The 15,784-nt window shown below is 37.8% G+C and overlaps 1 protein-coding gene across 1 annotated transcript; it reads right to left on the bottom strand.

The window, feature by feature from the left end:
• Positions 1-2,270: 2,270 nt before the first annotated feature.
• LOC132047769 (uncharacterized) lies at positions 2,271-2,870 on the bottom strand. The gene has a single exon (XM_059438765.1). The coding sequence runs from the start codon at positions 2,868-2,870 to the stop codon at positions 2,271-2,273; it is 600 nt and encodes a 199-aa protein (XP_059294748.1).
• Between the last annotated feature and the right edge of the window lie 12,914 nt (positions 2,871-15,784).

Below are 15,784 nucleotides of genomic sequence, written 5' to 3'. Positions count from 1 at the left end.
GGAGGGGCGACCACGTTCCGTCCGCCGGGTCCCATTATGGACCGCATAGGATATATGATATGATATTCTGTTTGATCTGATGATATAATGATTTGATAATGTGGAAATCTGATAATATAATGAGTCTGTTCTGATGATGCGATATTCTGATAATGTGACGATCTGATGATATGATAGTCTGATGATTCTGTTTACCGAGTCCCTCACTGGAGGGCCGGGACACGTTATGTGTTATATATATATAGATATTCAGAAGTATGATCTGTTTATTTTGGAACCGGTGGTGGGGCAAACCCAATGGTGGGGCAAACCCATGGTGGGGCAAACCCAGTAGCGAGGCAAAATTCCGCACTGGTTTAGGCGAATCCCACATTGGTTTAGGCGAATCCCACATCGGCTAATGTTAGTTATTATGATATGATCTATGTTCTATGCATGTAAGACAGAAATGTTTTTCGAAAAGAAAGAAGAATACGCTAAGCCTTCTGACATTCTGATTACTAAATCTGTTTTCTGTACTTCGCATATGAATTCCGAATTAATATGATTATGATATGTATTGGTCACCGGCATATGTTTATACAGGATAAGTGTTGCACAGGCAAGTTATGACTCTCCGGTTCCTATACTTGTTTTCTGTGGTTTTTCATTCCGGTTATGATTCTGTTAATGGATTTCCTGCTTTACATACTCAGTACATATTCCGTACTGACCCCCTTTCTTCGGGGGCTGCGTTCATGCCGCGCAGGTACACCCAGGTGAGCTGAAGACATTAGCAGAAGGTGTTCCAGCGGGATTGGCGAGCTCCATTTTCTCCGGAGTGCTGCCGAGTCAGTGTATACGTGTGTTATGGTATCTGATTATGTTAGAGACTTTGCAGACAGAGTTATGTGTATAAGATGTCCGGTGTGAGTGGCTCCATAGGCGGTAGTATTGTTATATGTGGTTTTACAGATTTTGTACGGTTACAAGTTTTGTCTAATTTGAAAAGAGATATAAAGTATGTTTGTTTTTCAAAAATTTTCATTATGCAGTTATGATCTGGTTAAGGGCCCATTATGACTACGAGTATTATGATAGTCAGAGGGTTCGCTCGGCCCTAAGTAAGGGTCGGGTGCCCATCACACCCTACCGGATTAAGGGTGTGACAGCCCTAATGTACGCCACAGGTACACCTCTAACCTCCAAGCATCTCCATAAAACCTCTCTTGGCACCTTGTTGTAACCCTTTTCTAGGTCGATGAAAACCATGTGTAAGTCTCTCTTCCTCTACCTATACTGCTCCACCAGTCTCCTCACAAGATGAATGGCTTCTGTAGTCGAGCACCCCGGCATGAATCTGAACTGGTTCTCTGAAATGGACACGCCTCTCCTCACCCTCATCTCCACCACCCTTTCTCACACTTTCATAGTGTGACTTAGCAGCTTGATAGCTCTATAGTTGTTGCAATTTTGAATGTCGCCCTTGTTCTTGTACAAAGAAACCATCGTACTCCACCTCCATTCCTTGTGCATCTTCGTCGTCTTAAAAATGACATTAAACAACCCGGTCAGCCACTCCAAACCTTCCCTGCCTGCACCCTTCCAAAACTCCGCAGGGATCTCGTTAGGCCCGATCGCTCTTCCTCTACGCATCCTATGATCAACACCCTTAACCTCCTCTACCTTTATACTCCTACAAGACGTCTCTCGGAGTACTCCAAATCTCCCAACACAATGTCTCTGTCACCTTCCTCGTTCAAGAGTTTATGGAAGTATGACTGCCATCTCCGTCTAATGAGAGCATCCTCCACCAATACTTTGCCATCCTCATCCTTAACGCACTTTACTTGATATAGATCCCGTGCCTTTCTCTCCCTTACCTTGTCTAGCTTGAACAACTTATTATCCCAACCTTTGTCCTCTAGTTCTGCATATCGGCGCTTAAAAGCTGCCGTTTTTGCCGCCGAAACTGCTAACTTCGCTTTCTTTCTCGCAATCTTATACCTTTCCCTATTCGTCCGCTTCTCCTCCTTGTCTTTGCTATCTACCACCTTCTCGTACGCCACCTTCTTTGCTTCTACCTTCCCTTGGACTTCTCCATTCCACCACTAGTCCCCTCGATGCCCGCCAGGACGACCTTTCGAGACCCCTAGTATATCTATAGCTGCTTCCCTAATGCAGTTGACCGTCCTATCCAACATATTGTCCGCGTCCCCCCTACTCTCCCAAGCCCCCATAGCCTTCAACTTCTCCCCCATCTCCTGGACACTAGACGGAGTTAGACTCCCCTACCTGATCCTCGGGCGGTCATCCACGCCCCTCTTTTTCTTCTCCCTCTTAATCTCTAAACCCATCACTAAGAGCTTATGCTGGGTTGTAAGGTTCTCACTCAAAATGAACTTGCAGTCTTTACAATGACCTTTATCATCTTTTCTAAGGAGCAAAAAGTTTATTTGCGTCACAGCCGTCGAACTATGGAAGGTTATCAAGTGCTGCTTCCTCTTTGGAAAACTTGAGTTGGCTACCACCAATCCAAAAGCTTTTACAAATTCCAAGAGTAAGATCCCTCCTCTGTTCCTGTCCCCGAAGCCAAAACCTCCATGCTCATCGTTATAGCCTCCGGTAGATGACCCAATGTGTCCATTGAAATATCCTCCAATGAATAACTTCTCGGTGGGTGGTATACCTCTTACCACTTCATCCAAATCCTCCCAAAAGTGCCTGTTCTCCTCCTCGTCCAAGCCTGCCTGTGGCGCGTAAGCACTAATAATGTTCAAAGTAGACCCTCCTACGACTAACTTAATCGCCATCATCCGGTCATTTACCCTCCTAACCTCTACCACCTTGTCCCTTAGCTCATTATCTACTAAAATGCCTACCCCATTCATGTACATTGACTTACCCGAGAACCATAACTTATACCCGTCCACATCCTTAGCTTTAGATCCTACCCGTTTAGTCTCTTGGACGCAAGCTATATTGATCCTCCTCTTCTTAAGAATCTTAACTAGCTCTATGGACTTCCCCGTCAAAGTCCCAATGTTCCAGGACCCTACTCTCAACCTAAACGCTCCCTGAACCCACTTACCCCCCCAACCCTAGCCCCCGTCCCCGACCAAGAACATGACCCTAGTCTACCATTGCTAACTAAAGCCACTAAGGCAAATATAAGCTACTCAAATATTTATCTAAAAGAAATAGGATTAAAAAAAGCACAAGTTAGCAAGAAACAATAGGCAAGTCGAGCCACTATGATAAGAATGATAGCACTATAAGCGAGAGGAATAGAGGCAAGAATGTAACGTCAAGAAGCAACATGAAGATAGCAAAAATTAACAAGGCTAAAAGATAGTAATTTTTACGGGCCACCGGAGGTACCAACTCCAGGTGAAAGAACCTGTTCGCCGTAGAAAATTCCAGTACATCGCTCGAATTTACTGTTCACCAACCGAAATTACTGTTCACCACCGGAATCTGCCGAAAAAATTAAGTACCTATGCTGAACTAACTGGAAACCTACTAGAGAGGGGTTTCCGGTTGCAGAAACGGGAAAACAAAAGCAAAAAACCAAGAGAAGAGAAGAGGGTAGGGGACAGATCTGGCCGGAAAGAGCCCTTCCGCCAGTGGTCATCAGCCAGAGAGAGGAGAGAGGGGTACCTAATCGAAGTGGCTCACTGCCGTGGGAGGAGAGAGAAGGGGTGGGGTGGGAGTTAGATACTTACCGTTGGGGAGAGGGAAGAGAGAGGGGAGAGAAAAAAATATTATACACACATCATTCTTGAAAAAAGATTCAAATAAAATATAGATTAGTTGATTGTATGCGTTGTGAAATTAATAGGAGAAAGCATGTATAGTCTTCAAGCATAATGTGTGTAGTTGAAATTCTTATTTGCTATTGGTTGAGTGATGATGTGGGCTTAGTACCACTATTCGATATGTTGGGACCTACAGGTTGATGATGTTATGGTGAGAAGTTAATATGATCTTCTTGGTGAAATTGAGGTACAAAATGATAAATCGATTATCGAAAGCGTTGTGACAATAAATATGTATATATATGAAAAGGCTCAATTGATCGGGGGTAAGGATGAGACCTAGATATGAACATGCACATTTGACCGGGGGGTGAGGATATAGCCTAGTTGTGAGTTCGGGTCCGAGGAGTGAATCCGAAACGAGTGGTACATGGATACTATGGGTCCCCTGCAGGTCATGACTATTGGGGAATGACACCAATTAGCATGTGTGTACACGAATGGTCAGTGACTGAGTATTGAGAATGTTGTTGGTAGACTTATTTTCGTTGTTTGCTTCCGTTGACTTGATTTTTATATCATTGGATGACTTCATTGATAATATCATTGGTTGACTTGTTGTTGGGCTATTTGATTAAGTGTTGTTGACTGGTCTGTCTATCTTATTGATTTTATGATTTATGCATGATACTAATCTTAGTCGGCCTATGATATCTACCGGTACATAGTGTTTGTACTGATACTATTGTGTTTGTACTGATACTATCTTGTTGCATTCTTTGAGTGCAGATTGTGATCCAGAGACTGCTGTTGACACCTAATTTTACCTCTGGTAATTTATTTTAATCACTCTGAGTCCCCGGATAATAAATAAAATGAGCTGGGCATCTTGAAAAGCTTAAATAATTTTTATAAACTGTCCAAATCAATATTTCACTCCCTTAAATTGATAAAAGGGATTTTCATGCATCATAAATTTATTTAGAAATTAATGAGTACTTTCATGATATTTTATGAGATCTTGTTAAATTTAAACAATGAAAAAGGGGAGAAGGAGAGAAAAGGGTTTTCATTTATTTAATTATTTAAAATAATCACGAAATCCAAATTTTGCAAATACTTTATTTCCTTTTAATCCATGAAGTTTGAGTAATTTAAATAATTTAAGTAGTTAACCATTTAACCCTTTAAACTTTTGATTTTTATGTAATTTGCATGATTTGTCAAAAAATATGCATAATTGCCCATAAATGTTTTAATTAGGATAATTAATTAATTAAGTGATAATTATTGCAAAATTGATACTTTTTATATAAATATATTTTTCCTTGGCCATAATTAAATTAGTCAGTTCGTGATTTAAAGAAATTAGAGTTAGTTTTGCAAAATCAGCCTGTTAATGTTTTTATTTGAAATAACCAGTTTAATTTAATTTCAAAATTTTCTAATTAGGATAAAAGGCCATAATTGAAATGATCATGCTAGGTTAGAATTAATTAAGGCCATTTTAGGCCCGTTAACAATTTGGCCGACTTTTAAATTATTTTAATACAATAATTGTGGCCTAAATTTTGTTATAATTAAAACTTCATCAATTTTAATTCTAATTTTTTTTATGTACTCGATATACATATGTATACACCAAGTATACATGGGTATATATATATACACACACACACCAAGTGTATACATAAGCAAATAGGCCCGTTTTATATATTCGGATTTGGGCTAGGTCCAGCCCAAAATCAGGCTGAGACCGGGTCTAGTTCAGTCAAATGAATAAGAGGGGGTATTACCCCTTTATTTTATTTTTCTTGTTTTGCAAATAAACCCTTCCCCTTCCCCTGCTTTCTCTCTCTTCTATTCTTGTGAAACCCTAAGCGCCGCCTTTCATTTCCCTCGCCTCTCTCTACCAAAAATGGTATGTTTACAGAGCATTGCTGACATATACAGCTATTGCATGCTTATTGTGGTGAAAGTATCAAAAGTTTTACTCGATTTCATGTCCTTTTGCCCGAATATAGTAGTGGATCCTTATTTTACTTATTTTTCGGATTTTTACTCAAAATCGTAATTTTTCTTTTGCTTTTATGTTATATTTGCTTGTATTTTACTATTGGTTCATGGTTGTTGGGTCAGATCGACCCAAGAAGGGTCAGATCTGACCGCATGTTGGCTACACCTTTAGATCTGGGACGTTGATTGTTGTTTACTGTGTTTTTGGGTTTTGAAGATGGTTTATCCCACATCGTTGTTGTTAGTTTTGGTTGAACTTTTGGGATAGAACCCCACTCTCACAAAAATCAGAGGTCGGAAAAAAGAGGGAAAAAATAGTGAGATAAAAAATAGGGAAAATTTGAAAGTTGAAGAAGTTGGAAAAAATTATATTTTTTCAAAAGCTTCTTAATAAAAGAATTTTAAAAACCTAGACTGAAATAGTTGGGGTTTTCTCGGTGAAAATATTTTTCTTACTTCATTTTATTTTCGTGCAGCTAAGTTGTTGAGATTTGGAAGTACGAAAGGTCCCAAATTCATTCTTTTCTTGGTTGTGCACACAAAAGGTAACTCCTTATTCATTTTATTTCGTTATTTAGAGTTTTGCCTAGCCTAAGTGTATTTATATTAGTTAAGTTAGCTTGTGATGGGTACTTGTTAATGGTGCTTCCTACTGCTAAGGGTTGCCTTATTTAGTCCTATGCTTAACTTTTGGTTTACTTAATGTAAGAACAATAGAATTGATGTGAATGTTATGGTGAAATTCATTAGAATTTAGGCTATGTTGGACTTCCTATTAATTTGTTTTGCTCATATGATTCTAGTGTTCCATGTCTACTATGAAGGGGTGTGTTTGAAGTACTTTGAAAAATCTCTTTTCCTTTCCTTCCCTCTTAAATGACCTTGCTCACATAGCATAGAGTCAAGACAAGATAAATCAATAGTTTGTTTGTTTTGTTTTTCTTGTATCAATTAATACTCAGATAAAAAAGGGAATTAGGTTCAGTTTGAGGTTGGGGGCTAGTTGATTGTTTTCACATTATCTATGATCATGTTCTCATTTAGTGTAGGCCAGAGTGTGTGCTAGTTGTCCATGACCTGTAGTAAATGTGTGCTAATGGCCTATGACTTGTAACAAATCCTAAGATTAACATGATTGAGATACTTGGGTGCAAAATCTGTTCTTTCCTTGTTTTCATCAAAAGCTTTAGTTTCTTGTCTGAACTTGTTGCTTAAACATATAGAGTCCCTAACTTGTTTTGTGTAGTTCATGTCACAAGTCTTACATTCGAAATTGGTCTGCTCCTAAAGGTTTAGAGCCTAGTAAAAGGGAAAATGAAAGGAAATGATCAACTTTAGGAAATGTAGGACTAAGCTCCCATTTGAAGATTAAGTAGAGTTAATCTAACTAGTAACTAGCTAACAAGATGGCTGTCAATCTGTAACTTGATTAGTGATAATGTTGGAATTGAAAAGTATAAAAATGGAAAGAAATTGTGTCTAGGAACGAAGTCTGTTCCTCTATCTGTGATTTCCTGTTGTTGGTCCTATCCCCATTAGTTATTTTATCTAAAGGGTGAAGTAAACTTGTTATGAAAATGGACTGATATGCCATATTCTTGCATCTCTGTTGCATTCCATTCAGGTATAGGTCTTAATTTGGTAGAAGATCCTAAGTGTTAAAATTTAATAAATTTGAAACATTAAGAGAAAGGATGGAATAAAGTAGTTTTGGTCATGTTTGGTCAAGTTCCTGAATAATTTAGAGGTTGAGGCTTTTCTCCTTTCTTGTCTTTTAGAAACATGAGGTCTATCTTCTTTTCTGTGTGCATAAGTGAAGAACATGGTGATAATAACTTACGGTCCTTGACTGTCTAGGCTAAAGATGAAAACAAATAGGAAAGACCTTATAATTCTAGTCTAAGTAGAAGAAAAGGATAAAAGGATAGAAGAAGAGGGAAAACTGTGGTTGAAACCTTAAGGAAAATGTTTGGCTTTGACCTGTGAACTGTCTGATCCTTCTTTGATAGATGCTAAAGGGAAATAAAAGGGATCATAAGTTTAGATGTAGGGGGTTGAAAACCACCTGGCTAAATGGGAATGTCTTTTAAAGACATCTTAGGAGAGGATTGAGACAGGGTCGAGCATTACTTGACCCATAGTATCTTTCTTCCCAAATAAGAGATTGTCATGACATTCTTCATAAGCCTATTCCTTCACGGGAATGACTCCTATTATGTGACTCCTTTCTTACATTCCCATGATCTTCTTACATCCTAAAAGATAAAAGTTAGAGATTCTCAAGAGCTTCTTATGAACTAGAGATGAGGCATGTTTTATGATAACGATGATGAGCTTGATATTCTTATCTTTGCGATTTCATTGATGTCAATTCTTGTTGATACCTCACCTCATGATATTAGTTCCTTCAAGGTGGGACATAGCAATGTGGATCATGATGTAATCGGAGGTTACCGACCTTACGTCACTCTGATAAAGTGATAGCTTTTCTTGAGCTCTCATGCATGCACTATGTTATGTATACGTACGATTACACCGCGCCTATATGGCCGGGCAGTCACCACTACGACAGGAATATTGGGAAGCTATGATGATAATTACACCATGTCTATGTGGCATGGGCAGACACCACTAGTGGGCGGCATGAGATATTTACCGGGGACGCGGAGGCCGGACGCGGGGCTAATGATGATCACATCGTACCTATATGGTCGAGCGTATATATATATATATATATATATATATATATATATATATATATATATATATATATATATATATATATATATATACATATATATATATATATATATATACACGATGTTATTTATTATGAAAGTTAGCATGCATGATTCTGTTTTTAAGAGGCAATCGATTTACGTGTTATCTCTTCCTCTCATGTTTTTCTACTTCTTTATTGTGTTGATATACATGTCTTGCATACTCAGTAAAATATTCGTACTGACGTCCTTTTCTTTATGGACGTTGTGTTCATGCCCACAGGTAGACAGGGGGACGGCGCAAACGCTTAGGAGCTTATTCAGCAGATCACAAGCGCACCCCACTATTTCGGAGGTGCGACCCATTGGTATATTCTTTTGTGTACAGATATGGGGCATGGCGGGGCCCTGTCCCATCACTAAGATTCCAGTATTTCAGTATTCCAGTTAGAGGCTCGTAGATGCATACGTTTGGGCTGTAGATACTATGTGACCCCCTTCATTGTAGACTCTGCACATCATTTTTGTAACCTTATGGGCCTATGCTTATATATGTTTTGAGGGATGTTTGGAGGTTGTTCGATGATGAGTTTGTGTTGAGAATGATATATGCCTAGGTCGAGTATGATAGTCAGCATGATAAGTGGTGGTCAGTAGTTAGCTGCAGGTACCCATCATGGCCCCTAGTTGGGTCGTGACAATGACATCTGCATACAGAAAGTTAATAACGTTAGAATAAAAATTTAACAAGTATAGAATTGTGTTATTATCAAGTATAGAATAAACTAACATGCAACTAGTCATCCTACCACTCATCCTCGCTTGTTTCATTTTCATCAGATGATTCTTCCCCATCGCTTGTTTTAGGTCCATCGGTTGATTCTTCCTCAACATTTTCTATGATAGTTACATCATCTTCATCAACTTCTTCTAATATGTGTTGAGGATGTTCCAGACTATTTTCTAACTCTATGTCCACCGTTTGATGAACAACTGGTACATTATTTTGATACGCCACATCTAATGCATTATCGACCTCAATCCTCCCCACAGGCTTACTCTTTATAATGACCCACCAATCAACCTTATCCCTACGCAAAGGATATGAAGCATAATACACTTGCTTAGCATTTTGTGCAATTAAAAAGGGATCATAGCAATTGTATTGTCTTGTGTGTTTGACTTCAATTACGTTATGTTGATGATTCACCCTTGCACCTCTTTGGCTTGGATCAAACCACTTGCACCGAAATAATGTTATCTTCTTCTTAGGGTAACCTGGATATTTAAGTTGTATGATCTCCTGCAGTACACCGTAATAATCAACAATTACACCGCTACCATCAGCATCGCCTTTAATGCACACTCCACTATTATTAGTCTTCTTATATTGAGAAACTTCTCCGGTTTGAAACTTGCAACCAATAACAATGTACTTTTTCATTGTCTTAACTTCATTGCCTGGTCCAAGAGCTATATTTGTCACAAATTGGGAATGTTCTCTTGTATGATAAACCTATATAATAAGGAGGAAAATTAAAATTCAATAACTTATATGTAGCCTACATTTAATTGAAATTATGCAATGAATCTCCACACTTACAAAATCGTACAACTAACGGGAAAACTTAGAATATATGGCTTCATCGCCCTCAAGTTCTACGAAGTAACTGTTCGACATATGCAAGATTTTGATTAGTTTCACCCTTATCAGTTACCCATTTAATTCAATAACATAATTCGATACTCACCGAATATATACTTGAATTTCAGGGCAATTGAGCAAAACATGTGTCACAGCTGATTGCCTCTCCATACTACTCAGGGTTCGTTTTGGAGGCTTTTTAGAACCTCGTCCTGGTTGATTAAAGATGGACATTGGTGGGTAGTTAGGATCAACCCCACCCTCATCATTACGGTTGGGCCTATTTCTCATACACGACACTTGCTCTCCGAAATAATATGAACAGAAATGCGTTGTTTCCTTTGCAAGATACGCTTCGTAAATAGATCCTTCAATCTTAGATCTATACTTAGCCAATTTTTTGCATTTGCTAATGGTCCTGCACATGTTTAATATCAATAGGAACAGTAACTAGTTAACAAAATACATTAAAGAAAGAGGTAGTAAGTTTGGTTCCTTACCTCTCGAAAGGATACATCCACCTAGTTTGAACCGAGCCTCCAAGGCGTGCCTCTTGTACAAGATGAATGGGAAGATGTTCCATCATATCAAAAAACCCACATGGAAAGATCTTCTCGAGCTTAGTTGTAATGACTGGCATGTTTTGTTCAATTCTTTGAAGGTTTTCTACCGTCAAAGTGTTAGAACATAAATCCTTGAAGAACAAACTTATCTCTGTGATTGGTTTCCATATTCTTTTCGGTAGGTAGCTAAATGCAATAGGAATCAAAGTTTCCATGAAAACATGGCAATCACGACTTTTCATACCAATCAATTTTCCTTCATTCATATCAGCACGCTTGTCAAAATTAGACGCATACCCCTTTGGGATCCGCAAATTCTTAACCCATTGACAAATCTCTCATTTCTCCTCCAAAGTGAATGAAAAACTAGCCTTGGGCTTGAACACTTTATTATTCGCTAACTCTTGCAAGTTCAATTTAGGACGCCTACAATATTCCTTTAGGTCCAATCTAGCTTTTGGGTTATCTTTTGTCTTGCCTTTAACATCCATAACAATGTTGAACAAATTATCAAAGTAATTTTTTTTAATATGCATCGCATCAAGATTATGCCGTAGAAGATTATCCTTCCAATACGGTAACTCCTAGAATATGCTGTGTTTAGTCCAATTATGTTCAACACCATAACCGTGTAGTCTATAAGGGGAAAACTTCCGTGACCTTAGGCAAGTGACAAACCCTCCCCCAAATTTCTTCTCCCCGACAATGTTCGAGGCGGGGGATTATTTTCGCCTTTATTCTTTCTAAATGCTTGTTTCATTTTCCTGAATTGGTGATCCATAGGCAAGAACTGTTGATGACAATCAAACCATGAATTTTAGTGGCCATGTTTTAAAGTGAAAGCTTTACTATTTTCTATGCAATAAGGACAAGCAAGCTTTCCAGTAGTCATCCAACCAGACAACATCCCATACGCAGGAAAATTGTTAATCGTCCACATCAAAGAAGCACGCATATTGAAATTTCTCTTAGTTGATGCATCATATATCACTACACCTTCACACCACAATTGTTTTAACTCATCAATCAAAGGTTGTAGATAGACATCAATCAAAAACTTTTCGATTACGAGGACCCGGATAACACAATTTAGGAATATATAGGACTTGTCATACATATCTCAGTGGTAGATTATATGGAATAAGAAATACGGGCCAACAAGAATAGGGTGCAAATTTCAAACAGAGTATGGTGTGAAACCATCCGCACACAAACCCAAACGAATGTTTCTTGGTTCACTAGCAAAATCAGCATAAGTTCTGTCAAAATGTTTCCACGCTTCTCCATCCGATGGATGACACATAACACCAGGAGTCCTTCTATTTTCACTGTGCCATCTCATGTGAGGAGCAGAACTCGGCAATGCAAACAACCTCTTTAACCTAGGTATAATAGGTAAATAATGCATCGCCTTAACTGGAACCATCTTCCCACTATGTGTCCGCTTATAACGCGCATGTCCACATAATTTACATTCATTTAAATCAGCATCTTGCTTATAGAACAACATACAACCATTTGGACAACAATGAATTCTATCATACGACAATCCTAATTTGGAAACCAATCTCTTTGCTTCATAGTAACTCTTAGGTATGTCGAATTCCGGACTAACTAGTTCCCCCACAAGCTTAATCATTGAGTCCATAGCAGCTTTAGCAGTAGTCCAATTTGATTTGATGTTAATCATTCTAACTGCAACAGACAACTTAGAATGCTGACTCCCTACCCAAAGTGGATGACTAGCCTCTTCTAATTCTTGATAGAACCAATCTCTTTGCTTCATAGTAACTCTTAGGTATGTCGAATTTCGGACTAACTAGTTCCCCCACAAGCCTAATCATTGAGTCCATAGCAGCTTTAGCAGCAGTCCAATTTGATTTGATGTTAATCATTCTAACTGCAACAGACAACTTAGAATGCTGACTCCCTACCCAAAGTGGATGACTAGCCTCTTCTAATTCTTGATAGAAGCGCATTGCTTCTTCATTAGGAGGTTCCTCAAAAATTTGCTTAGGTTCAAACCCATACTGTACGCCAAAAGCATCATTAACCATATCATTAGCTCTATCATATTGGACATGACTATATTCCTGTGACAGACTACTTTCACCAACAACCATATTATAAAATATACCATTGACCCCATTAGTCTCTCCATGACCAGTCCAAACATAATATTTCTGCTTAAACCCACGACTATATAAATGAACCCTAACCGTTTCCGATATCAAATACTTCATACATCGGCAATGAGAACAAGGACACCTAATTACCCCTTTCATTTTGAAAAGGGTGAAGTGGCATTGCATGTGTGATAAACCCATCAACACCTTCAACAAATTCATCATATACACCCACATGATTACTATTATTCATATTATAAGTCCACATACGATCCATCTACAAAAATATAGCCACAAATTATTGAGGTTATAGAAATATATTATAACTTAAGAATTCTAACTTAAAATATAGCTTAAGAAAACACAATCCCAACCAATTCTAACTTTGAATTCTCAATAACAATTCTAACTTTAATAACTTATGGATTCTAACTTTAATATAACTTTTAAAGGCACAATCCCAACCAATTCTAAATTTAATAACTTATGGATTCTAACTTTAATTCTAAAATTGAAAAGTAAATCTAATCAATTTAAGTCTACATTTTAGTTTAGAGCTTATAGAAATATTATAACTTAACAATTCTAACCTTGAAAAGCACAATCCCAACCAGTTATAACTTTGATTTCTCAATAACAATTCTAACTTTAATAATTTATGGATTCTAACTTTAATATAACTTGGAAAAGCACAATCCCAACCAATTATAACTTTGAATTCTCAATAACAATTCTAACTTCAATAACTTATGGATTCTAACTTTAATTCTAAAAATTGAAAAGTAAATCTTGTCAAATAAAGTGTACATTTTAGTTTTGAGGATATAGAAATATTATAACTTAATAATTCTAACATAACTTAATAATTCTAACCTTGAAAAGCACAATCCCAACCAATTCTAAAAATTGAAAAGTAAATCTAGTGAAACAAAATCTACATTTTAGTTTTGAGGTTATAGAAATACTATAACTTAACAATTCTAACTTTGAAAAGTACAATATCAACCAATTCTAATTTTGAATGATCAATAACAATTTAAATAACTTATGGATTCTAACAAAAAGCACAATCCAACAAAAAAAAAAAAAAAAACACTAGTCAAATAATTAAAGTATACATTTTTGCACATATTCAACATCAATAATATTACAAATAATGATAACTAAGCTAACACAAATACGTTGACAATGAACATAAAATATAGCACAATCTCAAGCATAAAAAAAAAAAAAAATGAAAAGTAAACTAGTCAAATAAAGTTTATATTTTTTCACAAACTCAACATTAATAACATTGCAAATGATGTTTAACAAAGCTAAATAGACTAACATTAGGCCTAAAATCTACAAATAAAACTAAAATTGAAAGAATTTTATAAGCCCTAATTTTAAAGAAACTAACCTCAATTTATTAAGTTAAAAACGGGGTCCGGGGTAGGTGGAGGGTCAGCAAGAAAGGCGGCCGGGCCGGGGGGGGGGAGGGGGCGGGTAGGGTTTTAGGGGAATGGGGGGTTTTGTTTGGGAAGAGGAGGAGAAATGAGAAATAAACTCGTCTGGCCATTTTGTTAAAAAAAAAAACCGACGGACAAAACCGACCCTGTCCATCGGTTTCTTAAAAAAATTTGTTTATTAATTTTTTTAAAAACAAAATTAATTGCAACTTATTTTTAAAAAATTGAAAAATAAAACGGACGTTGTCCTTCAATTTTTTATTAATTTTTTGTTTTTAATAAAACCGACCTAGGACGTCGGTTTTTTTTTTTTTGCGGAAATATATTTTCAAAATTCTGCCAAAAAGATTGACGCCGTCCGTCGGTTTTCTAGTTAAAAAAGTTTAAAAAAACTAGAAATGCAAAAAACCGACTCAGTGAGTCTGTTTTCCGTCGGTTTTTCAAATCGACGGACTGTCCGTCGATTTTTGGCAGTTTTTTAGTAGTGCACCGCCCCGCTCAATCATGCCACCCACCAGGTCTCATTCTTCACTCCCAACATCCCCAGTTAATGCTCCCCAGGGCATAAAGAGCTAGACCTTTATGAAGTGATGGAAAGGGCCTGGAGAGCCGAACAGGATAAGTGAGAAAGAGATATGGAGAAAAAGATTGAGGAATTACTGGAGAAATCCAACAGGCCTGCAAGAAAGGCTACAGGCTTCAGATATGATGACCTGTGCATGCATCGTGATTTGGACTTGCCGGAGGGGTTCAAAATCCCAAAATTTGAGATGTTCAATAGGATAGGGAATCCCAAGGCACACCTCCGATCCTACTGCGACCAATTGGTCAGAGTAAAGAAAAATGAACCACTAATCATGCGGCTATTTAGTCATAGTCTGACTGGAGAGGCTGCCGAATGGTTTGCGACTCAAGAGATGCGTCAATGGCACACCTGGGAGGACATGGCAGAATCTTTCATGGAAAGATTTCGCTTTAACTTCGAGACGGTACCAGACCGCTATTACCTTGAAAAGGTCAAGCAGAAATCCACAGAAAACTACAGGGAGTTTTCCAGTAGGTGGACGGCCGAGGCAGCCCGTGTACAGCAACCAATATGTGAAAAAAAACTAGTCTCTGTGTTCATCAGATCCCAGGAACTTGATTTCTACGACAGAATGTTGTCCGTGGCTGGAAGGCCATTCGCTGAATTGGTCAAAATGGGAGAGGCTATAGAAGATGCGCTCAAATCTAGAAAAATAGTTAGTGTCTTTAATAAGGCATCTGGACAAAATACTGCAGAAATCTTCCGCAAGAAGAAAGAGGACGTGACGAGCATATCCCACATTCCAAACCCAAGCCCAAAAGAACCACAACCCACTCACAGAACTACCCCCCTCATAAATTATCCAACACCTATGTATTACACACAACCAAGCTTCACCACCACTGTACCAACATAGGGGAATGGGGGGTTTTGTTTAGGAACAGGAGGAGAAATGAGAAATAAACCCGTCTGGCCATTTTGTTAAAAAAAAAAAAATAGA

This window comes from Lycium ferocissimum, chromosome 2 (assembly GCF_029784015.1).
Source record: "Lycium ferocissimum isolate CSIRO_LF1 chromosome 2, AGI_CSIRO_Lferr_CH_V1, whole genome shotgun sequence".
Lineage (NCBI taxonomy): Eukaryota > Viridiplantae > Streptophyta > Magnoliopsida > Solanales > Solanaceae > Lycium > Lycium ferocissimum.
The sequence above is the reverse complement of the archived record's forward strand: the minus strand, read 5'-3'. Positions and strand labels throughout refer to the sequence as shown.

Excerpts from the sequence above, each read along its gene's own strand:
- LOC132047769 (XM_059438765.1), bottom strand. The coding sequence starts at position 2,870 with ATGAATGGGGTAGGCATTTTAGTAGATAATGAGCTAAGGGACAAGGTG.